The sequence below is a fragment of the Eptesicus fuscus genome, chromosome 2 (genome assembly GCF_027574615.1).
Source record: "Eptesicus fuscus isolate TK198812 chromosome 2, DD_ASM_mEF_20220401, whole genome shotgun sequence".
In the NCBI taxonomy this organism is placed as follows: Eukaryota; Metazoa; Chordata; class Mammalia; order Chiroptera; family Vespertilionidae; genus Eptesicus; species Eptesicus fuscus.
This window is the reverse complement of record NC_072474.1, coordinates 36162751-36189821: the sequence shown is the minus strand read 5'-3', so window position 1 is coordinate 36189821 and position 27071 is coordinate 36162751. Positions and strand designations below refer to the sequence as shown.

The window sequence follows — 27071 nt, the reverse complement described above, 5'->3', positions numbered from 1 at the left end:
CCTTGTGTTGTTTTGTAACTGGAAGAAGTTGCCTGCAGGTTTGTAGGGAATCAAGGCAGCTGGTGGCTGAGCAGAGCTACTCTAATTAAACGTGCGCCAGGCGCTTCTCCAAGGACGTAAGGATGTTCATCTGTGGATGAGCTCGCAAATGCCCACCCCTCTGCTCTGCGTTTCCCCAAGATCCTGATACTATCTCAGATGCAATGTGTCAGGCCCATCTTTCATCCAGGAGCCTTCTGAGAGGTCACGTTTCCCTGTGGTCGCGGCCAGTGCATGCCTGTCTCTCCTCTAACTGCTGTCCTGTCCTTGCCAGGTATGAATGCCGCTGTCCGTGCCGTCGTGCGCATGGGGATCTACACGGGGGCCAAGGTGTACTTCATCTATGAGGTCAGTGTCCCACGGCAGTCCTGCTTTCTCTGGCCCCCAGGTATCTGTGCCTCGCACTCCCCCAGAGCTCTCACACCTGCTGGGGTCGGGCTCTGCTGACTGAAACCAGGGTCAGCGGTGACTGCATGCTCGGGGCCAGCAGGGGAGCCCAGCCCCACCAGTGCTTACCCGGGAGGATGTGCTGCCTGGTCCAGATGTGCCTCTGTGAGATCTGTGGTCGGCAAACTGTGTTGGGGAGCAAGGGGTGGAAGGAGATGAGACGGGCACGAAATTCCATTTTGATGTCAACTGGTCTTGCAAGATTAATGATCTCAAACTGGTTGTGTCTGTAGCTCTAATTCCTTATAGAAGTGATATATGTAGAGTCACTTAAAATGGGATTGAATTTGAATACACATTAAGATAATTGGGATGAAGTGACCGCTTTGAGCTTTTCACCCTTAATATAAAGCCCAGTTCCTTCTGTTTATCTGTTTTCTTCACACGGAGGCCTCTGAAATCCAGCAGCAGTCCTGGCGATGTAGAGGTGGGTGGTGTTCGGGTAGAAGGTGCCAATATAGTTTGGAGCACATGATTTATTTCCAAAATTACTAGGAAAACTATCTTTATGTTTAGGTTTTAAATTTATAAAACATAATAAAGCTTATAAAAAGGAAAGAAGAGAATATGTTTTTAAATAACTTAATTCCGTCAGTATCACTGCTAGTGTTTTATGCTGATTCTTCCCAGTGTTATATATGGGAGAGACTGGGAGGAAATATGTACATTACTAAAATTACAGCAAAGGTATTTTGTATAGTACATTTTCTACCTACCATTACATTTTGATGGTTTTCTATATGCCATGTACATCCCGCAACTATTGCTTTAAATGCCTATATAATATTCTGTCACGTTGATGTCTCAACATTTACCTGGCCCTTTGTTTACTGGGTCGTTCCTTTGCCAAACACTGGACTATTTAGGTCCCTGACCATTTCTCGACTATCACAACATAGCAAGATCCATATTAACATGTGTGGCTCTTCTGTGCTTTGTATTATTATTGTGATCCCAAGGCACTGACTGAATTGGAAGACACGGCCCTTATACTGGGTCCCGATGTGTCTCACCAGTAATTTCTGAAACTTGTTCCAGCCCACTCAGCACCCCCATGCGACCTCCAAAAGTGGTACCAAGTCCACTGGTTCTGTGTGTGTGGCCCTCCTCCGACTCACTGGAGTGGCTGTGTACTAAAGTCCTTTTCTCCTTTTGTGATGTGACTCCCGCGGTCTCTGCTCATTGGTCTGAATAACCGTTTGTTGATCGTTTGCTGCAAAGATGTTTCCTCCCACGCTTTGGTTTGCTTTTCTACATTGTGGTTCTGTGGGTTTGGGGTTGTGTTAAAACGGTGGGTCCCATCAAAGCAGTCCCAGACTATTGTTCTGTCATTTTCCATTTGGATGTGTTGAGGGTCAAATTGCCCTTGTGGATGTCCGTCCAGGCCCTGGCCGGGCAGCCGCTGTCTCCTGTTCACTGATGTGGAATGAGCACATGAGACACAGGGCCACGGGCATCACGTTGCTGGCTCTCCTCCCTTTGATGTTTGAGTTTGCACTCAGATGACTGTTCTGCTTCTGCTGAGGAGCGTGCATGCGTGTGCCCAGCTTCCTCTGCCCTTTTATTTTATTTGGGGGAGGAGAGGGCATTGCATTCTGCCTTTGAACTGGAGAGAAGACTCCACACCTCCCTGATGGCAATTCCTAACATGTGAACGTGGCTTTAAAAATCTCTTGGGGGTTGGCGCACCCTCAGGTCAGCTTCAGTTATAATTAACAGAATGTTTTCAGCATGGCTGAAGACGAATTTACTTAGACTTGTGGTGTACAGCATGGTCCCCCGGAAACCTTTGATTGCCCTGGCTGCTGCCGCCTCAGGGTCTGTGGCCCTCCCCAGTGATGCTGCGGCCGTGCTGAGCTGGAGGTCCCTCCCCACAGGACGCACTTGGTCTTCATGATGACTTTGCGGTGTGTGCAGGGAAGGGAAGGAAGTCATTTCAGTTATTTTATGGTTAAAAGAACTGACTTGTCCTCCTGGACAGTCTACTTTCTGTGTTACTGTTCATCATAGCAGGGCTGGGAAGAGAGCTCAAATCCCACATCAACCACCCCACCCCCCCCAAAAAAAAAATTCTGGAGACTTTTTTTATGTTTTTATTGATTTCAGGGAGGGAGAGGGAGACAGGGATAGAAACATCACTGATGAGAGAGTCATTGATTGGCTGCCTCCTGCATGCCCCCTACTAGGGACTGAGCCTGCAACTCCAGATTGTGCCCTGACCAGGAATCAACCACTGAGCAACACCGGCCTGGCTGGAGACATTTTGATGTCCTATTACGAAGGGTGGAGGCCAGGGATTCTGCGCAACATCCCACAATGCACAGGACAGCCCCCCAACAAAGAATTATCTTGCCTAAATGTCAGTAATTCTGAGTTCCAGAAACCTGCATTAAACCAAAGGCCAAATCTGTATTGGTTGGTTTGAATGTTGGTAATTTGATGGGGCTAGAGCTGTTGGCTGTATGCCTGTCCAATGTTTGGGTACTGAACCTGACCGTCAGATTTTAAGAGTTTTGTTGCGTGTGATTTATTTTTAATTAAATTTTTGTTTCAATCATAATTGACATAAAATATTATATTAGTTTCAGGTGTACAACATAGTGGTTAGACATTTATATAACTTAAAAATGATCACCCTGATAAACCTATTACGAACTGACATGATACATAGTTATTGCAATATTATTCCCTGTGCTGTACATGACATCTCCATGACCATTTTTATAACTGGCAATTTGTACTTCTTAATCCCTTCATCTTTTTCAGCCTTCCCATCTCCCAGCCTTCCTCCTAGCCCATAAAACAATCAAAATGTTCTCTGTATCTATGAGTTTGTTTTTGTTTAGCTTGTTCACTTATTTTGTTTTTTAGATTCCACATATAAGTCAAATCATATGGTATTTGTCTTTCTCGGACTGACTTATTTCACTTAGCATCATACCCTCTAGGTCCATCCATGTTGTCACAAATGACAAGATTCCAGTCTTTTTTATGGTTGAATAATATTCCATTGTATATATACTAGAGGCCCAGTGCACAATTCATGCACATGTGGGATCCCTCATCCTGGCCTGTGCCCTCTTGCAATCCAGGACACCTCGGGGGATGTTGGACTGCAGGTTTTGGGCGATCCCTGCCAGGTCTGCAGGGATTGGGTGAAACCTGCAGTCCGACATCCCCCAAGGGATGTAGCAGTGCCAAAGCAGCAGGTGGCTGGGGAGGAGCCCTAGCCAGGGCTGGGCACTGTGTGCTGCCACTCATCCCAGCCCTGGTGCTCCTGCCACTGCCGCTTGGTAGTGCTGCCATGGAGGAGGGAGAGGCTCCTGCTGCTGTAGCTGTGCTCACCAGCAGTGAGCCCAGCTTCTGGCTGAGCAGTGCTCCTGCTGTGGGAGCGCACTGACCACCAGGGGGCAGCTCCTCCATTGATCATCTGCCCCCTGGTGGTCAGTGCACATCATAGCGACTGGTCGACCGGTCGTTCCGGCAATTTGGTCATAACAGTCACTTAGGCTTTTATATAGATAGATACCACAACTTTTTAATTTTTATTTATGTTTATTTTTTATTGAATTTTTGGGGTGACTGATTAATAAAATTATATAGGTTTCAGATGGGCAATTCTATAATACATCATCTGTGTATTGTATTTTGTGTTCACCACCCCAAGTCAAGTTTCCTTCCACCACCATTTATCCCCCCTGTACCACATCTTTCTTATCCGTTTCTCTATCAACGGGCACTTAGGTTCCTTCTATATCTTGGCTATTGTAAATAAATGCTACAACTGAACATAGGGGTGCATATGTCTTTTTGGGTTAGTGTTTTGGGTTTCTTCAGATGAATACCCAGAAATGGAATTGTTGGATCATATGGTAGTTCTATATTTAACTTTTTGAGGAACCTCCATACTGTTTTCCATAGTGGTTGCACCAATTTACATTCCCAATAGTGCACAAGGGTTCCCTTCTCTTCCCATCCTCATCAGCACTTGTTGGTTTATTAGTGACTAGAGGCCTGATGAATGAAATCTGTGCTAGAGTAGGCCTTCCTTCCCGCAGCTGCTGGCACCAGCTTCCCTCTGGCACCCGGGACTCAGTCTTCCCTCTGGCTGCCGGCAGGCACCCAGGACCCAGGCTTCCCTCGCAGCCCCAGCTTCATCCGGAAGGACGTCTGGTCTAGTTAGCATATTATGCTTTTATTATTGTAGATAGCCATTCTGACGGTGTTACTTAGTATGTCATTGTAGTTTTGATTTGCATTTTTCTGATGATTAGTGATGTTGAGCATCTTTTCATGGCTATTGGTCATCTGTATGTCCTCTTTGAAGAAGTGTCTATTCAAGTCTTCTGCCCATTTCCTAATTGGATTATTTGTGTTTTGGGTGTTACATTGTATGAATTCCTTATATATTTTGAATATTAGCCCCTTATTAGATGTATCACTGGTGAATATCTTTTTTCATTTAGTAGGTTATCTTTTCATTTTGTTGATGATTTCCTTTGCTCTGCAAAAATTTTATAATCCCATTTATTTATTTTTTCTCTTGTTTTCTTTGCCTGGGGAGACATATGCAAAAAATATTGCTAAGAGCAATGTCAAAGAGTTTACTGTCTTTGTTTTCATCTAGGATATTTTTGTCTAAGACTTTTATGGTTTTGGGTCTTACATTTAAGTTAATACATTTTGAGTTTATAACAATAAGCATGACTATAATGGTGTAAAAATAAGTCTGTTTCATTTTTTGCATGTATCTGTCTAATTTTCCCAACATGACTTTGTTGTTGTTGTTAATCCTCACCTGAGGATATTTTTCTATTGATTTTTTTAGAGAGAGTGGAAGGGAAGGGAAGAAACAGAGAGAGAGAAGCATGGATGTGAGAGAGATACATCAATTGGTTGCCTCCTGCACATGCCCCCACTGGGGTGAGGATAGAGCTTGAAACTGGGGTACATGCCCTTGACCGGAATTGAACCTGACCCTGTAACCACTGAGCAAAACCAGCTAGGGCCCAACATCATTTATTGAAGAGACTGTCTTTACCTCATTGTGTAGACTTGCCTTCTTTGTCATGATTAATTGACCACATAGGTTTGGGTTTATTTCTGGGCTCTCTATTCTGCTCCTTTGATCTGTATGTCTGTTTTTATGCCAGTATTCTTTGCATTATTTTTTTTTATAATTCTTTATCGCTGAAAGTATTACATATGTCCTCCTTTTCCCCCCATTGACCCCCTCCAGCCCATCCCTCTGCTCCAGGCCTTCAGCACCCTGTTGTCTGTGTCCATGGGTTATGCATATATGCATACAAGGTCTTTGGTTGATTATCTCCCAGCCACCCACCCTCCCCTGCCTTCCTTCTGAGATTCCACATTCTGTACCACACTTCCATGTCTCTGGATCCACTCCGTTCATCAGATAATTTTGTTACTTAGATTCCACACTGTAATCATGTGATACTTGTCTTTCTCTGGCTTATTTCACTTAGCATGATACTCTCCAGGTCCCTCCATGCTGTCTCAAAGGGTAAGAGATTCTTCGTTTTTACTGCTGCATAGTATTCCATGGTATAAATGTACCACAGCTTTTTTATCCATTCATCTACTGATCTTAACTATTGTAAATTGTGCTGCTATGAACATAGGGGTGCATACATCCTTTCTGATTGGTGCTTCGGGTTTCTTAGGATATATTGCTAGAAGTGGGATCACTGGGTCAAATGGCAGTTTCATATTTAAGTTTTTGAGGAAACTCTATACTGTTTTCCACAATGGCTGCACTGGTCTGCATTCCCACCAGCAGTGTAGTAGGGTTCCCTTTTCTCCACATCCTCACCAGCACTTGTCATTCCTTGATTTGTTGATGATAGCCATTCTGACAGGTGTGAGGTGATACCTCATTGTGGTCCTAATTTGCATATCTCTGATCAAAAGTGACTTGGAGCATTTTTTTTTTTTTCATATGTTTCTTGGCCATCTGTATGTCCTCTTTGGAGAAGTGTCTATTTAGGTCCTTTGCCTATTTTTTTATGGATTGTTTGTCTTTCTTTTGTCAAGTTGTATGAGTTCCTTATATATTTTGGGTGTTAACCCTTTATCAGATGTATCATTGCCAAATATGTTCTCCCATACACTGGGCTCTCTTTTTGTTTTGTTGGTGAGTACCGTACTATTTCAAGGACTATGACCTTGTATAGTTTGCTATCATGTAGCGTGATATGTCCAACTTTGTTTTTCTTTCTCAAGATTGCTCTGGCTATTCAGGGTTTTTGTGGTTCCATATAAACTTTAGGATTATTTCTTCCAGTTCTGTGAATAATGCCATTGGTGTTTTGAATCTGTGGATTTCTTTGGGTAGTATGAACATTTTAACAATCTTAATTCTTCTTATCAATGAGTACAGTATATGCCTCCATTAATTTGTATCTTCTTCAGTTTTGTTCTTCAGTGTCTTAGAGTTTAACTAGAGACCCAGTGCATGAAATTCGTGCACAGAGTTGAGGGGGCAGGCTTAGCCTGGCCTGCACCCTCTCACAATCCAGGATATCCCTCTCACAATCCAGGACCCATGGATCCTAACCGCTCGCTTGCCTGCCTGCCTGATCGCCCCTAACCACTCTGCCTGCCTGCCTGATTGCCCCTAACCACTTGCTTGCCTGCCTGATCACCCCTAACCACCTCTGCCATGGCCCCCACTGCTGTGGCTTTATCTGGAAGGATGTCTGGAATTATGTCGGGAAGGTAGTTTGGCTGTTTGGTCTAATTAGCATATTAGGCTTAGTATTATAGATTAGAGGCCTGGTGCATGAAATTCGTGCATGGAGGTGTATGTTCCTCAACCCAGCCTGCTCCCTCTCCAATCTGGGACATCCATCTCACAATCCAGGACTGTTGGCTCCCAACTACTAGCCTGTCTGCCTTCCTGATTGCCCCTAACCACTTCTGCCTGCCAGCCTGATCACCCCCTAACCACTCCCCTGCCAGCCTGATTGATGCCTAACTGCTGCCCTGCCAGCCTGATTGCCCCTAACTGCCCTCCCCTGCAGGCCTGGTCACCCCTAACTGCCCTCCCCTGTAGGCCTGGTCCCTCCCCAACTGCTCTCCCCTGCAGGCCTGGGTCCCCCCCAACTGCCCTTCCTTGCAGGCCCAGTCACCCCCAACTTCCCTCCTCTACCGGCCTGGTCACCCCTAACTGCCCTCCCTTTGCTGGCCATCTTGTGGCAGCCATCTTGTGTCCACATTGGGCAGCCAGCTTGTGTGTTGGAGTGATGGTCAATTTGCATATTACTCTTTTATTAGATAGGATAGAGGCCTGGTACACGGGTGGGGGCCGGCTGGTTTGCCCTGAAGGGTGTCCCGAATCAGTGTGGGGGTTCCCTTGGGGTGTGGGGCATCCTGGGTGAGGGGCCTGTGGTGGTTTGCAGTCTGGCAACACCCCCTGGCGACCCAAGTAGAGACCCTGGTATCTGGGATTTATTTATCTTCTATAATTGAAACTTTGTAGCCTTGAGCAGAGGCCAGGGCAGGCCAAGGCAGGAAGCTTGGCTTCCTCCATCGCCAGGAGCAACTCAAGCCTCTTGCTCAGCTCCAGCTCTGTGGCAGCCACCATTTTTGTGGAGATTTATTTATATTCTATAATTGAAACTTTGTAGCCTTGAGCGGAGGCCAGGGCCAGCCAGGGCAGGAAGCCTGGCTTCCTCCATTGCCGAGGGCAACCCAAGCCTCCTGCTTGCTCCAGCTCCATGGCCACCGCCATATTTATTGGGTTAATTTGCATAATAGCTCCTGATTGGCTGGTGGGCATGGTTTGTGGGCATAGTGGAGGTACAGTTAATTTGCATGTCTCTCTTTTATTAGATAGGATGCTTGATGTTGTCCCAGAGGTCCCATAAACATACATTATTTAAAAAATTTGCCGAAACCGGTTTGGCTCAGTGGATAGAGGGTCAGCCTGTGGACTCAAGGGTCCCAGGTTCGATTCCAGTCAAGGGCATGTACCTTGGTTGCAGGCACATCCCCAGTAGGGGGTGTGCAAGAGGCAGCGGGTCAATGTTTCTCTCTCATCGATGTTTCTAACTCTCTATCCCTCTCTCTTCCTCTCTGTAAAAAATCAATAAAATATATAAAAAAAAATAAAAAATTTTTTGTTCTCTTTGTTCTGATTGGGTATTTTCTACTACCTTGTCCTCCAGACCTCTGATTCAGTCCTCTGTTTCATCTAATCTGCTGTTGATTCATTTCAGTTATTGTATTCTTCATTTCTGACTTGTTTATGGTTTCTAGCTCTTTGTGTAAATTCTCACTGAGCTTATCTACTGCTAAGTTCATTGAGTATCCTTATAACCATGTTAAACTATAACTGGTAAATTGCTTGCTTCGATTTTATTTAGTTTTTTTTTCTGGAGTTGTGTCCTGTTCTTTCATTTGGGGGATGTTTCTTTGTCTCCTTATTTTGGCTGAGTCCCTGTGTTTGTTTCTTTGTATTTTTAGGTAGAACTGCTACATCTCCCTGTCTTAGCAGAGTGCCCTTATTTAGTAGGTGTTCTGTGGGTTTCAATGGTGCAGTCTGTCTGATCACCTGAGTCATGTGCTCCCGGGTGGCTCTTGTGTGGGTTTTGTGTGTAGTTGAGCCTTGATTGCTATGGGCATGTCTGTGTGGCATTGACCTTCAGGCAGACTGGCTATTAGGGCTGACCATGACTACAGTGGCTGAGTTGTTGTGCAGGGCCCGACCCCAAAGAGTGGGAGTCACTTTATCAGGGCTCTCTGTGCTAGCCAAGTCCACCCTTTGGGTGTGTCATTTGTGGAGCTGGTTGGGTGGTGATCTGATGTGTTCTAAAGCCATCTACCAGGTGTGTTAGTTCTGGAGCTTCTTAAGAGAGGCTCCAGTGCGGGTTAAGGTCAGCCACCACTTGTGCCTGGCTTGGGGCTGTCTGGTAGGAACTAAAAAGTCATCTGCATTTGGTTGTCACTTATGCTGGGCTTGGAGGTATTTGGGAGATGCTATGCAGTCAACCAAGGCCGACTGCCAGTAGTGCTCGGATTGAGACCCTTGGGTGGACCTCGTGATGTGAGTTGAGGCCAGCCACCAATTGTGCTTGTGGCCTCTTAGCTGAAGCTTCATCCCAGGCCAACACTGGCCACAGCTTATGCCAGGCTTGTTTAGACTGGTCGCCTCTTGTGCTGGGTTAGAGCTGCTTAGCAAGAGGTACAGGGCACCCCTAGACCAGCCACTGCTTGGTTGGGATTTGTGGACCTTTAAGAGATTTTAGGTAAGTCCATGGTCTGAGCCCTGGAAGGTTGCTTTTGTGGAAACGCCACTGAAGGTTGCTTTTGTGGAAAAGCCTCTGGTGAGTGTGCAAGGTGGGTGGGGTGTGGCCTCAGGGTGTCACCAGGGCGGGGCTAATGGTGTTAGCTAGGTTACTGAAGAGCTCAGATTTGGTGCCCACCTGCAGCTGAATGGGAGGAGGATTCAACAACACTGGAGGGAGCTGCCTCAGCCCCTGCTCCTCCAGCCCTTGTCCCGAAGCTAGTGAATTCAGTTTTTCCAGTATGTATCTGGTGTTCTTGGAGCTGCTACCCCTGTGCTGGAGCTCAGAGCAAGTGAATATGTGAGCCAGTGAGTCTGTGCTCTGGCCCTTTAAGAGGAATGCTTGGGACTCCAGCAGCTCTCTGTCTCACTTAGCCACAATCTCAAATGGTTTTCACAACCAGAAGTGATGGGGACCTCTCTTCCCAGCACTGGAACCCTTGGGCTGGGTCCCCTCACTCCTCAGGGGGCACCTCTGCAGCTGAGATATCCCTCCAATTCTTAATCATACGTGGGTGTGGGACCAGCCTGTTTCGAATCCCCACCCCTCCTACCAGTCTTGACATGGCTTCTTTTTTAAATCCTTAGTTAGAGGCCTTCTGGTAGCTAGACTTTAGGAGGTTATCAATGATGGTTTTTCTATAAGTTGGTTGTATTTTGATATGGTCCTGGGAGGAGGTGAGCACAGCATTTACCTACCCTGCCACCTTGACCGGAAATCTGTTTTTTTGTTGTTCTTGTTTTTATTGGCACTCTGGCTTGTGGCTGTCTGTCTGTGTTCTGGCGATATTTAGATGCATCCCGACCAGTGTCTGCCAGACTCGCACATTTCAGAACAAAGGCATTGAGATGGAACAATCACCCGGTGTGCCCATGTCCACACACCTTTGAGCTCCTTTGGAGGAATCTTGACATAGAAAAGCAGGTTGTTCTCTCCATTCTCCACAGGACAGGAGGGCTGTAGGGTCCGCTTCCCTCGGAGGTGAAGGGGTCTTCCTCCTCGGACTTGTGGGGCCGCAGTTTTCAAGTCCTCTCTGCAGGGGGTGCCCTCCGCTTCCTGCCCCTTCCAGCAGGGGGCAGTGAGGAGGCCTGGGTCGGAGCAGACCCATCTCCGCTAGGGAAATCCAGGACGTTCTACAGTTATTCCCTTGGGAGGATGCCATGATTCTAGTTTTCATACTAACTGTTTTATTGGTAATTGGCACCTTTGATGGAGGGCGTCTCAGGGCGTCCCGCTGATTGCAGCGAGTGTGACTTGGCCCTAGGAGTGATCAGGCCTTTGACGTGCTTGGCTATGGAGGGGAAAGGGCACAGCTTGCAGATAGAGGCACTTGCCCTGGAATCGCCTGTCTAGAGATGACGCAATGCTTCTCATGACACCCCTCCCCCCACTCTTAAAGAGAGAGGAATTCTAGGGAGCGGGAGGGGTTTTAGTGTCCACCCTCCCTGGGGGCTCAACTAGTCCCCCTCAGACCCACAGGACTTCGCACTGGTGGTCAGTATTATCTCATTGAATTGAAATCATTTGGGTGTCATCATCTCTCCATGACAGATGTAATGAGCCTGAATCTGCTATTCTGCAATCCAAAAATGTCTAAACCTGCCCGTTTTTCCTATGTCATTGGGCAGCAAACCTGAGTGACGCTGCGTGCAATCCTTTCTTGCCCACCCCTCGACTGTCCCTCAAATGGGAGGAGGCGACTCCCCTCGAGACAGTGCCAGCTCACGCATGCTACACCGTCTGTGGTGCTTAGGGTTCCAGTTCTGGCACATCTCCCACCCCACGAGTTTGGGGATGTGATTATGAACCTACATACACATCCCAGGGATAAATAAATTAACCTTTCTGGCCCTGTTTCCTCATCTGTCCAGTGAACATCTTATTCACCCTTCCTGCACTTGGAAAGTGTTGAGCACAAGCTGGGCAAAGGGGGTGTGGGACTGCGGAGTGGGGTGTGATGTGTGTGCCTGTGACTCCGTTGGTATCCTCCAGGCACAGAATCGGGGGGGTGAGGGCTCTGAACTGCACTTACTTCTCTAAAGACCTTCTCAGAGCTGCAGATGTGTCCACGTGTTCTGCTGTCTGGGTCCTGCCCTAACGGACAGGGTTGCCTTCTACACCACACACCAGAATGCTATTGGCATTTGTAGGGGATGACGGGAGGGTGGTGATGGGGTGTCATGGAGGCCAGGTTACTTGGAGCATCCCTGCCTCTGCCACGAGGAGCCCGGACCACCCCCCCCCGCCGCCACCCCCCCCACCACAGACAGGAATGTCTACAGTCAGGCAGGTGTCCCTGCTGAGCCAACTCTTCCTCCTGGGGGGCCACTGCCCCAGACCTATTTGGGTTCAAATTTAGGAGACGTTAGGTTTTATTTTTTAAAACATCATTCAGTAACTTATCCAACCTGTTTATCCATTTATAGTCCAGCTTTTTGTTTGTTTGGTTTGTGTTGTTGGTTTTTTTAATCCTTACCCGAGGGTATGTTCATTGATTTGAGAGAGAGAGAGGAAGGAAGAAAGAGAAACAGAGCAACATTGATGGGAAAGAGAAACATTGATCTGTTGCCTCCCATACATGCCCGACCAGGGATCGAACCCTCAACCTTTTTGTGTACAGGACAATGCTCCAACCAACTGAGCCACTCGGGCAGGGCCATTTATAGTCTAGTTTTTAAGTCTAGCTAGAGTTTTTAAAGTGACCCACACACCCAGACAATCAGCATTAATTATTGAAATGAGGGAGTCGGGGTTTTCTTCTTGAGCAGAAAATGTGTGGAAAGTGTATTGATCCGAAAACACGGGTGTTTCTGCTGAAGGTCTGGCGCCAGGTTTGTTTTGTCTGGCTGGGCGAGCAGTGAATCTGGGGCAGCACCACGTGCGCTGCCTGCCGAGCCCTTGGGCACCGTTCGGGACGGGCGGGGTGGGGTGGGGTGCAGTTAAGCCGATCTTTCCACTTACGGAGCCAGTTGTTGATTTTTTTGTTTACCTTTGAGCTAGTACATTTTCCCCTTAGAAACGTACAAGTAAGTGCCTTTACCTAATTGGCGACGGCGAGGGCAAGCACATCACATGTCTTTGCAGAAGACTGCACTGGGGAGGCCTGCCCTGGGCTTGGGCGGATCAGACAGACAAGGTGGGGGAGCCCTAAGTGACCTGCTGGCGCTGTCTTGTGGTTTAGTGTAATACATGGGTTCAGAATCCCATTGGCTGAAGGTGTTTCTGCAGACTTGGGAAGTCATTATCATTACAGCTCTTCAGATGTGACTCCCTGGAAAGCCTTCCCTCTGAAATGCCTGGACAGCTGGGCGCTCAGGGAAGGCGGTGAGTGTCAGCAGGTCTCACCTGCCGCTGTCCTCCCATGAGGAGAGGCTAGGAACAGTGCCCATTACTTTCTGCAGCCGCTCTTCTTGGTGTTAAAAAGGAGGCATTCTACCAGTCAGAGTCAGAATTTCCTATTGTTAAAGGAGAAGGGCATTGGAACAGCCTCGGGAGCCAGCAGTCTGGTTTTCCCAGGCTGGCTCAGGGTCCCGCTCAGTGAGTGGCTTTCTTACTGGGGCTCTCTGCAGACTGGGTTTCTTTTTCTCCCCTCCCCCACCTCCCTTCCCCTCCCCCTCCCTTTCCCTCCCCCTCTCCCTTTCCCTCCCTTCCCCTCCCCCTTTCCCTCCCTATCTCCTTCCCTCTCTCTCTCCCCCCTCCCCCTCCCTTCCTCTGTCCCTTCCTTGCAAACTTGAATAACCACCTTTAATCCAAGCTGCACTGGGCTGGGACTCTGACCATGATGGCCTGCCTGTATACACTAATTAATAAGCTTTAATTGTCAGTTATTAGGTTGGCATCATTTCCCCCTTCCTAACAGAAACCCTCTCTTTGCTGTGGGGCTCATTATTTCTCTTCTCAGATACGATGCACCACCTGCTGTCAGTTTTTATTTTTATTTTTAATCCTCACCTGAGAATATGTTTTTATTGATTTTAGAGACAGAGGAAGGGAGAAGGAGAGAGAAAGCTCCATGTGAGAGAGAATTATCTATTGGCTGCCTCCCATATGCACCCCAACTGGGAATCAAACCCACAATCTGGATATGTGCCCTGACCAAGAATCGAACCCACGACCTTTCAGTATACGGGATGATGCTCCAACCAACCTAGCCACACTGGCCAGGGCTTCCGTCGCAGTTTTTAAAGTGAGAAATGCTATGTTGTGTCCAAACAAAACAACATCAACACGAAAAACCTCCGCCTTTTCCAAGGAGGTCAGCGCAGGGAGACCTTTCGGCTACCCCTCCCCGTGGGGGTTGGAGATCTGGGTTCCACCTGTGCCTTGGACCCTGCGGGAATAATGGGTGCTTATGTTCCCTGAAGGGACCAAGAACAGGTTAGAATGTCAGGGTTGACGTCTGGGGACTCGTCTGGTTCTGCCCCAATGTCCAGTTCAGTGTCTCCCTGGTAGCTGGTGGGCGGATGTTTATGCTAAACTCCCGCCCGGCCCCTCCCCTGCCATGCAGGCACATTACAAGGTTGGTTGAGTTTCTTAAGCTAATGCATGAAAGGCAGGCGACCTGGGTCCCTGCACCACCTCCCTTTCCACGGGCACCTTGGCTGGTGCGCACCTGGAACAATGAGCAATAACGAGGACAGTGCTAGCTCCCAGCGGATGCTTCCTGTGGGGCCTGTGACGCGGTCCTCACACCATCAGCACGGTGCTCTCCACTTCAGACTACATGGAGTGACCGTCAACATTTAGTGTGCAAATCTCAGAGTGGTCATCTCCCCCCCTGCCCCCCACCCCTCTACCTTACCCCCCCCCCCCCCCCCCCCCCCCCCCACACACACACTGCTATCACCATGGGCTGATTAAATGCTTGTCTGTGAGGTGACAGGCTCTCTCTGCCCTGGAGGCTGGGGGCTGGCTCTGTCCTGCTGTGGCTTTCAGTTTGTGACTTCCCTGGAACTGTGCCTGTTAGCTGTAGCTTCAAGAAATCCAGGAATGCCGGGGGGATCAATAAAGCCTGTCGGTTTATTCCTGGGATTCCACAAGCCCAGGGATCAGGGCTGTACAGTGACCCGTGGTGTTCTAACATGTTTGAAGATTTTTGAGTTGATGAATCTTGCCAAGGACAAATCCAAAGGCTACACAGGCATTTTCCCTGAAGTCATGAAATCAATGAGCGTAGTTCCCTGGACCAGAGCGTTCGTGCCTTAGAACCTGGTGGGGTCCGCAGGCTGTGGGTGGGAGAGGAAATGTGTGATCAGAGGTTCTGCACATGCGTTTCCTGTGGGCAAAGTGAACTCATAATCCCTAAACTTGGAAGTCACTGACCTGGAGAACCTCGGCCGCCTCGCTTTCAGGCATTTATTGCATCTGCCACGGGAGGGGCGTGCAGAGCCCACCCCTCCAATTGCTTGCTTTCAAGTTCTGTAAGTGAAATGCTGCAGTGTACTAAGGAATAAACCAGGGAAACCTTATCCCTAGAGGAAACAAAAATATGTATTTCCTCAGAAGCAGCAAAACCCCTGAAGAAGTCTCCGAATGCCGGTGATGACAATATCTAGAAAATACTTGTGGTGGTTGGAGTGTTCGCCATTTAAACAGTGAGTTGTCACTTCAAGGATGTAGGGAATCCAATCTGGAGAAAGCACCACAGAGGCGACGAGACGTGGACACCTAGAACAGATGCATCCTGAAAGAAAAAGCCTACTGTGCGTAGCACCAGGCTTCGGTTTCCCTTGGGTCTTCCATTTAAAAAACAAACACACACAGATCTCTTACAAGAGAATGCCTTACTCGTTTTAGAATGGATTTAACAGATGTCTACAAACAAGTCAAATTGAACACCATGTGGTCAAAGGAGTCCACGTAAACCATTCCGTGATGCATCTGGCTAAGGGGCTCTTGGGTTCATCCCGTGAATGAGGACCGACAAGAAAAGTAATTTTACTTTAGCTCAATATCTAAGCGCGGCTGTAAAATTTTTATGGTTTTGTTTTTCTTATGTGAGTCATAGAACTGGCTCTGAAGGCAGTTCTTCCACAGGAGAGTTTTAGAAAATGCCTTAGGCTCCGGCGGTACTGGAGCCAGTGGCCAGCCTCTCGAGGAGGTCACTAGGAGAGACTTAACCAGGGCGTGAAAAGGGTGGCACGCCTGTGAAAAATCAGTCTTCCTCACTTGGGAACAGCTTCCTCCTAAGAGGCTGCCCCAAACCAAGGGTGGTGGTTATTGTTCAAATGTTATGTGAGGTTAATACTCTGCCACTTGAAGAATGAGTCATTCCCTATAACCTGGCCCATGTGTGCAGGAAGGCGGCGCTGGGAATGCAGTCATCACGAGATCCTCCTATTCCTTCGGCATCGCTTGCTTTACCATATGTGTCTGTGCCACACGGGATAATCACTTATGTCTGGAGAACATGTTACTTTCCAAAATATGTGTAATGGTTTGTGAAACTGCTTTCCATGTTCTAACTCTGGAAACAAAAAGGATTTCTAAATGTTTTGATTGAGTCAGGATTTCTGTTCTGAGGTATTAGGGCACCTACTAAGGGTCAGATCCTATGTGGTGTCTGACGGGGTATTGCAGGAATCATCTGGAAGATGAATCCGTCAGTGACATCTGTGTCTTCCCTGTAGGCGACGCTGTAGCCTGAAGGCTCCCTTGCCTCACCTGTTTAGTCACCTAACGCACGAACGCACAGAAACTGCTGCGGCCATCGGGGTGGGCTGGGAGGTCTGCACTCTCTTCCCTGCCAGAGCCTGTGGTCGGTGCAGTCAGTCGGTTTTCCCTCCTGCTCTGCCCAGGATGGTCTGGTTGAGGCCTGCTGTTCTGGCCTAACTAATGGTAGTGCTTTTTCTCCTCAGAGGTACGCAGGTTTGGACGGTAAGACATCAGCCCTCTCTGTAGGGCTTGTTTCAGCACAGGGCTGAGCATCTGAAACTTGGCCCCGGGCTACAGGCCTGCTCACAGGCACCTCCCTGCCCTCGGAGCTTCATAGCACTGAGACCAGAACTCAGCACTGCCCCCAAGTGCAGACTCTCCCTAATGGTCTCCGGCCCCAGAGGGGCATGCTGTGCAGTGCCACAGTGTCGGGCACAGTGTTTGGGAGTGCGGGGGTGGCAGAAACAAGTCAAATGGCAACCCTAAGACTAATCTCCCTTTCTCTCTCTCTCTCTTTCTCATCTATCTCATCTATTATCTATCTACTAGAGGCCCGGTGCACGGATTTGTGCACTGGTGGGGTCCCTCAGCCTGGCCTGCAGGGATCAGGCTGAAACTGGCTCTCCGACATCCCCTGAGGGGTCCCGGATTGTGAGAGGTTGGTTCTCTCAGGTGACGCACCCCAGAATAGGGCCCTCTCCTCTCTGGTTCCGGGTGTGTCACCCAAGAACTGCAGCTGCCAAGTCACTGCAGCTCTGCAGCTTCTGTGTTGAGCGTCTGCCCCCTGGTGGTCAGTGCACATCATAGCTACTGGTTGGAGCACCTGACCCCTGGTGGTCATTGTGCATCATAGTTACCAGTCGAGCAGTTGGACGGTCGCTTAGGCTTTTATATATATAGCTCATCATCTGTCATCTGTTTATTATCTATTCATCCGTCATCTATCTATCACCTAGCTATCTGTTCATCATCTATTCATCATTCATCTATCAACCATCTATTACCTACCTACCTATCTATCCATCTGTGTATCTATATACTCATCTGCCTATCTATTGTTAATATCCTATGAAATAAGATCCTTGGGGATCACTCAGGAGGAGGAGGGAGCTTGGTTTTGCCTTTGGTCCTGGAGCCAGGGGCGCTGTGGGCCTAATGCAGCCTCTGTCCCCGAGGTCGCTCACACACCAGAGTGCAGCTTAAATAGTGGCTCTGATAAATGCTCCCCTCCCGGAGGGAGCCTGGATCCAGTCACTCTCTTGCTTATCATCCTGCCATCCACAGCGACAGCCACACTGGCTCCATACTTTAAATGGAATAGGCTAAAACTGCACGCTGTGAGGCTTACACAGCAGGGAGATGGGAACAGAGAGATGGAAGGGGTCCTTAAAGTGACTGAGGTGTGCTTGGGAGAAACTGCATGGCTTCCCCATGCAGGCAGTGGGAGGTTGTGACTGCCTGAACCAGCTGTCCTGGGGGCTGAGGACAGCAGGGCAAGCAGGGGCCGAGGGCCAGGGCCTCAGTGACTGCAACCTGCAGAGACACTCTAAGGCAGTGGTTCTCAACCTTTGTAATGCTGCGACCCTTTAATACAGTTCCTCATGTTGTGGTGACCCCCAACCATAAAATTATTTTCGTTGCTACTTCATAACTATAATTTTGCTACTGTTATGAATCGTAATGTAAATATCTGTGTTTTCCGATGGTCTTAGGCAACCCTGCTAGCAGTTCTCAACCTGTGGGTCACGACACTGCCTGCCTGCCTGGTCACCCCTTACTGTCCCCCTCTGCTGGCCTGGTTCCCCTCAACTGCCCCCCCCCCTCCAGCCTAATCACCCCCAACTGCCCCCCCTGCTGGCCTGGTTGCCCCTAACTTCTCCCCCCACCCCCACCGGCCTAGTTGCCTCTTACTGCTCCCCCTGCCGGCCTGGTCGCCTCTTACTGCCCTCCCTGCTGGCCTGGTCGCCCCCAACTGTCCCCCCCTGCCAGCATGGTCGCCCCTTACGGCCCCCCTGCCAATCTGGTCACCCCACACAGCATGCTTGTTCAGTCATTTGGTCATCCCTCACTAACCCCCTGCTGCCTGGTCATAGGCAGCCATCTTGTGAGGGTGTGAGGGTTAATTTACATATTACCTCTTAATTATATAGGATAGTATTTCATCATATAAATATGTTAATATGAAATGTTACATAATCTATTCATTATATTATTTATAGATATTTTACATTTCTAAATATATAAATTAATCAATCAGCAAGATGCCTGTACTGTTGATTAATTTATACACAAGGTTCTATACTCAATGGGCATTTCATTATTAAAAATCTTTATTCCTTTTTATTTCTTCTTGGCCTTCACTAGGTAGGGGACCTGAATTCACAATAATAATCTATTATGATAAGCCTTACTAAATGGTTAGTTTCTGGTTTGTGCCCTGACCGGAAATCAAACCATGACCTCTAGGTGACTCACTTTCACTTTATCTGGAAAGTGAGTCACCTAGATAAAGATGCAAATGAGCATTTCTATATTTCTTAATCTTATATATTCTATATATTCTGTGGGTAAAAGAGAGATGCATTTAGAATTGGAAGGTGATTATTTTGGGGTTCCAGGCAAGTGAGCACTTGTATCCTGATTTACTCACAGTCCCCTGGTGTAGTAAGATGTCACTAATGGGAAGGAAGAAGACTGAATTCAGCTGTGCTTATAAATCATATTTTATATATAGCAAAAGCAGCATGGGTTTGCCTGGGCAGACAGCAGCCATGCCAGGAGTGTTTTCAGGTATGCCATGTGATTGACACCATGTTGTGTTAAATGACAAACGGTTTTGGGGTGAGTCCCTTTTCAATCTCTCAGGCACCATTAGGCAACAGGCAAACCTCGTGTTCCCCACGGTGCCCTGGATGAGTCTGGGCTGACATTCCCACTCTTAGAGATTAAATTCGAGGGGCTTTCCCACTACTGATGACTGTGAGTGGCACTCGTATGGACTGTCTGCAAATGCTGGGCTCCTAGGCACTTAGCTTCATTATCACTGGTATTCCAATTTCATGTGGTTTAGGATCAATTAATACTGCAATGATATTTACCCAATTTTTAAAAGGTTTGATTCTCTCCCCCAGGGCTACCAAGGCATGGTGGACGGCGGCAACAACATCGTGGAAGCGAACTGGGAGAGCGTCTCCAGCATCCTGCAAGTGGTAGGTGCTGGGTTCCTTAGATTGCTTATCTCTGTAAGTAAGTCGCTCTCTGAGTTTGGAGCCTTTGGTCCTTATACTCCTGTCAGGCTTAAAACGGATCAGTGTGCTGCCTGGCGACAGGAAAGAAAACATTCTTAATGTGTCACTTAAATTAAATTTTGTAAAAGTACTTCACATCATGCAAATGGAGGAAATATCCTTGCAATAAAAACGTGATGCATAGTCGCTAGCGTTCCTCGTGGCACTTGTAGCAGATTTGGGTTTGTACACCAGATGTGTGTTGAGGCAGCTTTGATTTGTTGGTGCTGTGTGTTTAGTGGCGAATACCTGTGCCTGTTGGGTTTTCTCGAGTTCCTGGGCATCAAGGTATCACAGCCTGGGAGAGACCCCAGCCAGCGGCTCCAAGGGCCCTGGGTTTATTTATTTATTTATTTTTAATTTTTATTGATTTCAGAGAGGAAGGGAGAGGGAAAGAGAGATAGAAATATCAGTGATGAGGGAGAATCATTGATCAGCTGCCTCCTGCATGCCCTACACTGAGGATCAAGCTCGCAACCCAGGCATCTGCCCCAACCATGAATCGAACCACGACCTCCTGGCTCATAGGTCAGTGCTCAGCCTCTGAGCCACCTGGGCCAGGCGAGCCGTGGGTTTAGAGGGCAGGTGGCGCCCTGTCCTGGCCTGCTCCAAATGGCATGGATTTCCTTGGTGTGCCCAAACATGAGGTCACCACCACTTCAGGCAAAGAAACAGCTGCTTACTTTGAATGTAAAAGGCGCCTGCCCAGCTATTTTATGTTTATACTTAATTATACCTAATAAATTTCCAGAACACTGTATAGCTTAGCAAAGGCCCCACACAGTTGAGAAATGGAGAGCCCATGGGGAGAGAATAGACTTCATGAAGCACTGCTATAGGTTTACTTTTGTAGCATATGTATTCATCTGTGACTCCTGTTGAGTACTTTTTAAAAATATATTTTTATCAATTTCAGAGAGGAAGGGAGAGGGAGAGAGAGATAAAACACCAATGATGAGAAGGAATCATTGATTGGCTGCCTCCTGCATGCCCCCCACTGGGGACTGAGCCCACAACCCGGGCATGTGCCCTGACTGGGAATCAAACCATGACCTTTTGGTTTATAGGTCAACACTCAACCACTGAGCCACACCAGCTGGGCCTGTTGAGTACTTTTATAATAGAAGGAATAAAATGGATACACTGCCTGTGAAGGTGCTAGAGCAGTGGGTGAATGGATAAAACAATTATAAGAATATATATGAATATTATTTAGTCATATAAGAGAAGGAACTCCTGCAATATGAGACACAGTAGATGGATCTTGAGGGCATTATGTTAAATCAGTTAGACGGAGAAGGACAAATACTGTATCATCTCATTTATATGTAGAATCTAAACTCATAGAAGCAAAGAATTAACTGATATTTGTCAGGGGCTAGGGGGACGAGGATATGGGGAGATGATGGCCAAAGGGTAGATGAATACGTTATAAGATGAATATGTGCTGGCATCTCAGTACAGCATGGTGACTATCCTATATAATAAAATGCTAATATGCAAATAGACTGAATGACAGAATGACCGGTCACTATGATGCTCACTGACCACCAGGGGGCAGATGCTCAATGCAGGAGCTGCCTCCTGGTGGTCAGTGTGCTTCCACAGGGCAAGCACTGCTCAGCCAGAAGCCCTGAGCCAGGCTCACGGCTGGCGAGCACAGCGGTGGTTTTACTCTCCCACCTCTACAGCAGCGCTAAGGATGTTTGACTGCTGGCTTAGGCCCGCTCCCCATCAGACATCCCCTGAGGGCTCACGGACTGTGAGAGGGTGCAGGCCGGGCTGAGGGCTCCCCCCCCCCCCACCCCCCAGTGCACAAATTTTGTGCACTGGGCCTCCAGTAGTTAATAATTCTGTATTGTATACTTGAACTTTGTTAAGACAATAGATCTTAAGTGTTCTCACAGCACACACACAAAAGGTTACTATATGAGGTGATGGGTGTGTTAATTTATTTGATTGTGGTAGTTATTTCACAGTGTGTACATATATTAAGTCATCATGTCACATACCTTAAACATGTTCACAATGCTGTATTATACACTTGAAAGTTGCTAAGAGAGTGAATCTTAAAAGTTCTCACCACAAAAAAGAAAGGCAGTTATGCAGACTGATAGATGTATAAACCAATCTTGTTGTGGTAATCATTTCACAGTACATGCACGTATCAACTCAGCACATTGTGCACCTTCAGCTGACATCATGTTTGGGGGATGATAGCGGGGTGTACGCTTTAATACCCGTCACAGAGCCATAAGTCTGCACGTAGACCTTTACACTATTTCTCCTGGAAAGAGACGGAAGGAAGTTTGGCACCCACCAACACTTAGGTAGAGTGATATTTGCAAAAAATCAGGACAGTGTTGTCTGAATTCCAGACAGCGAGCTAGCTGTGTGTGCAGGGAGCATTTCCTTTCTCCTGTTGTGATTGTGCAGAAGACAGGAGATACAAGTGTGGCTGTGGTGTGTGTGTGTGTGTGTGTGTGTGCGTGCTGCCTACTTCTCTGCATCTTAGCCAATCCTGGTTTCATCCCTGTGGCCCTGGCTGTATTATCTCCACACCGTCTATCAGCTGCTGACTTACCTTCCAGTTGTTAGAAATCACATGACCCTCTAATTGCTCTTGGTCAGATCAAAATTCAGAAAAGCAGCTCACCTTTGCTCCGTGCCCTGCAGCTGCCACCCAGGCGCCCTGGCTGTGCCGAGTCATCACGCCGTCCCCGTCACACTGACAGTTACACAGGACCACTGTTGATGAGTGAGCTCTGTGAAGTGAGGGTGCTCTTGAAGGCGTGTGTGCAAATTCCAGTTTTATACGTGCATCCCTGAGGCATGGCAGGGAGCCCTGCATCTTTCTAACTGCAGCTAGGGATTCTTCATTTATGAAGCCCCACGTGGGAAAGCTCACAACTGATCTCTCTGGAAACTGGGATGATCCAGCCTCATTTTTTTTTTTTTCCTTTTACGATTTAGCCTTTAAGAAGGGTTAAGGCTGGAGATGTAGTTGGAAATAAATCTCTTTGGTGCGCAGGTTCCTCTTTTGCCTGTGTGTGTGGTGAGCTCTGAGTAACGGAGGGGAGCCTGTGGCCTGGGCCTCCGACGCGGCGCTCTCTGGCCGAGGCTGATGGCAGCGCTGGGCTGTCTTAGGCTCGGGGGACTGGGGAAGCTCAGGGTCTGGCTGCCCCAACTGCACAGCCTCCGGATGGCTGTCATCGCCTTGCAAACTCTTGTCTGCATGTTTAGCTGACGTTGCTCCTTGTTTCCAGACCGTACTTGGCTCCCCCTGGGCAGGGAGCCAAGGTCTCTATCCATTGAATTCCAGACGGAGCTAAAAACGGAGGAACTACAAACTCTCACGGCGGACCGACTGTGGGAAGTCCTGTGTCCGCATCAGCACCCACAGGGGCCGATCTGCCCAGCTTTCTGCGCAGTTGCAGGCGACAGATAACTAGGATTTTGCTTCTTTTTCAGGGCGGGACCATTATTGGCAGCGCCCGGTGCAAAGCCTTCCGTACCCGGGAAGGCCGCTTGAAAGCTGCCCACAACCTGGTGCAGCGGGGCATCACCAACCTGTGTGTGATCGGCGGGGACGGCAGTCTCACCGGCGCCAACATCTTCCGGGAGGAGTGGAGCGCGCTGCTGGAGGAGCTGGCCCAAGACGGTGAGTCGCCGCGTTGCTCTCCGGGGTTTGCTGCCCTGTCCCATCCTCCCTGCCCCGCAGAGAGCTTTGCCTCAGACCCGCTGCCTGTCTGACTGTCCCAGAGGTGTTGGTGGTGTCAGATCTTAGTCACCGCCTCAGGATTCAAATTGGACCTCAAATAATAACCATAACAAGAATGGTACTTAGCTCCCTGTACTGTAGTAACAGTGTTGTTACATAATTGCAATTTAATACAAAGTCTGAGCAGGGAGTCTCATTGCTGGAGCTGGTAGCCGCACCAGTTGCCAGCAGCAGGGGCCTCCCCGCACCTCCTGTCCACCGCAGTCTGGGCTGAAGGAGGCTGGCGGTGACACGGAAGAGGAATAGCCGCCCAGGTCCCTGCCTGAGCTGCCCCAACCTCGACCACTCTGTGTGGGTGTAGGCCAGTGATGGGCAACCTTTTGAGCTTGGTGTGTCAAACTTCACCAAAAAACTGAGCATAACTCGGGTAGTGTGTCACTTTGAGGAAAAAACAAACTCCAAGACTCTAGTCGCAAATGTTTCATCCTCAGGAGCAGCAAATGTTTCATCCTCGGCATGTGTCATCAGAAATGGCTACGCGTGTCAGTGCTGACACGCGTGTCATAGGTTCGCCATCACTGGTGTAGGCACATCTGCTCACTGTGTCGGAGCGCGAAGTAGACACGACCAACTGGTGGGCTAGCTCCCAGGGGCCTCTAAGAAACCAATGTGATGGTTACATAATATCCTTAACCACTTAATTCTGTGATGGTGATATTTCCTTACTAAGAGCCATGCTGTTCTCCCTGGCGTTACCTGGCAGCAGAAGTCAGATTTTACCCACTGACTGCAGCGTGCGACCCCTCCCTTTGAGTTTTGCAGCCCCATGCTCTCATTTGCAACAGCTCCCGGCTTGTCAGCGCCTCCCTGTTGTCTGGCATGGATTTCCGTGAGGGTAGAGGATTAGGTCACGGAGAGTTCCAAAAAAAAAAAAAAAAGCAAACCAATAGATAGAGAACGCATTTCGATTCGTGGGTTTCTGTCCCCCTGGCCGACCTGTCTCCCAGTGATGGAGCGTGTGCCCGTGGGCCCCCGGGCTGCTCCCATGCTCCCAGTGATGGAGCGTGTGCCCGTGGGCCCCCGGGCTGCTCCCATGCTCCCAGTGATGGAGCGTGTGGCTGTGTCCTCGCAGGCAAGATCACCAAGGAGGATGTGCAGAAGCACGGGTACCTCAACATCGTGGGCATGGTGGGCTCCATCGACAACGACTTCTGCGGGACAGACATGACCATCGGCACTGACTCGGCTTTGCACCGCATCATCGAAGTCGTCGACGCCATCATGACGACAGCCCAGAGGTAGAGGAGGTGCCGGTGGGCGGGCAGGTGGCCCCGGGCACGCTGCCGGGCCCTCGTACTGGCTCTGGGAGGGTGCACAGAGGGTGCAGCTCTTGTCGCTTGAGTGTTAGAAATGGTGCAAAAAAAAGTGTTCTCAGGTTCACTTTTTATTTTCAGTTCTATGACGTTACTTCCCTCCCTCCCCCATTATAGAAGAAAAATGTGTTCATTGGAGAGAATTTAGAAGACAAAACTCATCATTATCTTAAGTCCTGCCGCGTTCTCAGGCAGGAATCGCGGGAAGTAAAGGTGTGGGTGAATGTCGCCACAGCCCTTGTTAGAGACGTGGGGAGGCATCCCGCCCCCCATGTTCCTTTTTCAGCCTCACGCACCCAGGTGTGGATGAAGCTGTAAAATGTGGAACTGGAAAGGGGCGGCCCGAGCCCCTTTACTCACAAAAGTTTAAAAGACCCTTGCAGTAGCTTGTGCTTCTGTAGAAAACGGGTCCTGTTTTGGAAGCTGGGGCGCCTGCCATAGTCACCGAGCAGCCTCGCTGTGTGCGTGGCTCTGACAGCGCTTGTGTCCCTGTGTCCCAGCTCCTCGCAGCCGTGGTGAGTGCACGTCTCCTTTCTCTTTTCCAGCCACCAGAGGACCTTCGTTCTCGAGGTGATGGGGAGACACTGCGGGTACGTACGTGCAGACACGATCGGGTGGAAAGGACCTCACACCCCCCGGAGAGCCCTGCACCCAGTGCCAATGCCCCGGGAGGGGTTCCCCGGGGCCAGCGCCTCCCACGCAGGCTTGGCGCTCTGTCTGCCCTGCGGTCCCCAAGCTCCGGGTGCCTCGCGGCAGCCTGACTGCATCCTTGTTATTTCCATGCAGGTACCTCGCCTTGGTGAGCGCCTTGGCCTGTGGGGCGGACTGGGTGTTCCTCCCGGAATCTCCGCCGGAAGAGGGTTGGCAGGAGACGATGTGCATCAAGCTGTCAGAGGTAACGCGCTCTCTGCTTCCGGGTGCTGGCCGTGCCCTGTGAGCGTCCTTAGGGTTCTCAGTTTGGGAGGTTTTAGACAGTGGAAACATCGGATGCTAGGGTGAATCGAAGCTGGGTGCAGGCAGCTGCAGATAGTGGCTGTCCACAGGGGTCTGCGTCCCAGGGCTGCAGAGTGAGGCGGTAGAGAAAAGCGACAACCGTTCTGTTTTCCATGCAAAGCACCGGTTAGGTTAGCTCTCTTGGAGGAGGTGCTGTGAGATTGCAGCTACTGAAAGACACCGGCTTCGGGGGGAAATGTGTTTCCTCTTTTCTCTCCACCGAGCGGTAGGAAGACGCGTGTTCTCACTCTGATCTGAATGTCCCTCCACACTGGCCCGGGCTACGACGCGTCTCTCAGCTGCTGTCCCCTCTGTGCGGGGCTTGGGGTCAGGTTGGTGCACCGCTCTGAAGCCGACACTATAGAGTACTCCTGTGAGGCACATCTCCCTCTACAAGGCATGTGAGGTCTCACGTAAAACACCAGCTTTCAGGACAGAAACCCCAGTGTGGGGAGTTCCCATGCTCTGTTTTTACAACCCACTTATCACTGGTCGACAGGGAACGAACGTGAGCCCATGGCCCAGGCTAAGTGCAGTGTATACAGCAGGCACATCAGCACTGCCCGCACTGAGGACACGTGCAGTAACGTTGCCGTCACCTTCAGGGTGGCGGATTCAAAGGCGGGAATTTGCAGAAAATACCAAATAAACTTTGCTGACCTGAAGCCCCAGGAAGGAAACTGTCCGCCAAGCTGCACCTTGGCTTGGAAGTCGGGCCCTGTACGAGGTTGGAGCTCTGAGCCGAAAATAGGCCAGTGATGGCAGGGCATGTTCAAAGTTCAAACACTAGCAAGGAAGTGACAAATGAGCTCATCATTTCTGGGTCTGACCTGTGCACGGGGTGGTGTTCTCCGCCAACCAGCTGGTGCCGGGAGCTACGTGGCTGGTTGCAGGAGAGGAGGGTGGCCCTCCTGGACGGGTACGTCTGTGTGCGGCTGAGGACACCCATGTCATCACCACTGCACGGGACATTGTGTAAGGTCGCGACCCCCAGGGGCCATGCATGTCTCCTCCAGCTTTCCTCCTCCCTGTCGGTCCCCGGCCTGTCCCAGGACGGCAGCCTCAGGGACGAGGAAACACACCCTCCCCGTGGGTCAGAGGTCGGGGCTGAGGCTGTGGGTCTTAGGCACATGTTTCCGGTTTGTCCGTTATTTCTGTAGCTGTGGGGTCTTGTCTGCAGGCTCCCTGGATCTCAGACTTTGTGTGTGAGCTGCCCCGTCAGCCAGGACATGAGTCAGAACGTGTTGGC

General features: G+C 49.3%; 1 protein-coding gene across 2 annotated transcripts in view; it reads left to right on the top strand.

Moving 5' to 3' along the window:
• Positions 1 to 27071, top strand: part of PFKP (phosphofructokinase, platelet) — a 62631-nt gene that overhangs the window by 10605 nt on the left and 24955 nt on the right. Inside the window, exons 2-7 of one of the 2 annotated variants that reach the window (XM_008157744.3) lie at positions 314 to 387; positions 19580 to 19657; positions 23207 to 23396; positions 24589 to 24754; positions 25375 to 25419; positions 25616 to 25724. In XM_008157744.3, the coding sequence (XP_008155966.2) occupies positions 314 to 387; positions 19580 to 19657; positions 23207 to 23396; positions 24589 to 24754; positions 25375 to 25419; positions 25616 to 25724 (662 nt within the window). The remainder of the gene's footprint in view (positions 1 to 313; positions 388 to 19579; positions 19658 to 23206; positions 23397 to 24588; positions 24755 to 25374; positions 25420 to 25615; positions 25725 to 27071) is intronic. The other variant, XM_028134252.2, reaches the window with a different exon arrangement.